Genomic DNA, 386 nt, shown 5'->3' on the forward strand with positions numbered 1-386 from the left:
GCCAAAACCCTAAACCCTAAACCCCAAACCCTAAACCCTAAACCCTAACTCAAGCCCTACCGTCCTCGCAGCAGCAGCAGCAGCAACAACAACTAGAGAGGTACCTATGGCTAGCTGCGCCTTACCTCCAACGCTGGCAGGCATTCGCTTTTGCTGCTGCTGCAGTTGCTGCTGTTGCTGCAGTTGCTGCTGGGGGTGTTGCTGATTGTGTTGCTGCAGGTGCTGTTGATGATGCTGGTCGTGTTGCTGTAGCCTATGTTTTTGCTGCTGCTGCTTTTGCTGCTGTTGCTGCTGCTGCTGCTGCTGCAGTTTCTGTTGCAGACGCTTCTGCTGCTGCTGCCGAGCAGCAGCAGCAGCAGCAGCAGCATCTGATGAAGAGCCGGAAT

General features: G+C 54.9%; 1 protein-coding gene across 1 annotated transcript in view; it reads right to left on the reverse strand.

Moving 5' to 3' along the window:
- Positions 1-386, reverse strand: part of EMH_0019440 (MGC53542 protein, related, related) — a gene marked incomplete at both ends in the record, with an annotated part of 9,839 nt that overhangs the window by 3,983 nt on the left and 5,470 nt on the right. The window contains one exon of the mRNA XM_013501361.1: positions 126-368. Within this exon, the coding sequence (XP_013356815.1) occupies positions 126-368 (243 nt within the window). The remainder of the gene's footprint in view (positions 1-125; positions 369-386) is intronic.

Source organism: Eimeria mitis, genomic scaffold, assembly GCF_000499745.2.
Source record: "Eimeria mitis Houghton genomic scaffold, Emh_scaff677, whole genome shotgun sequence".
Lineage (NCBI taxonomy): Eukaryota > Apicomplexa > Conoidasida > Eucoccidiorida > Eimeriidae > Eimeria > Eimeria mitis.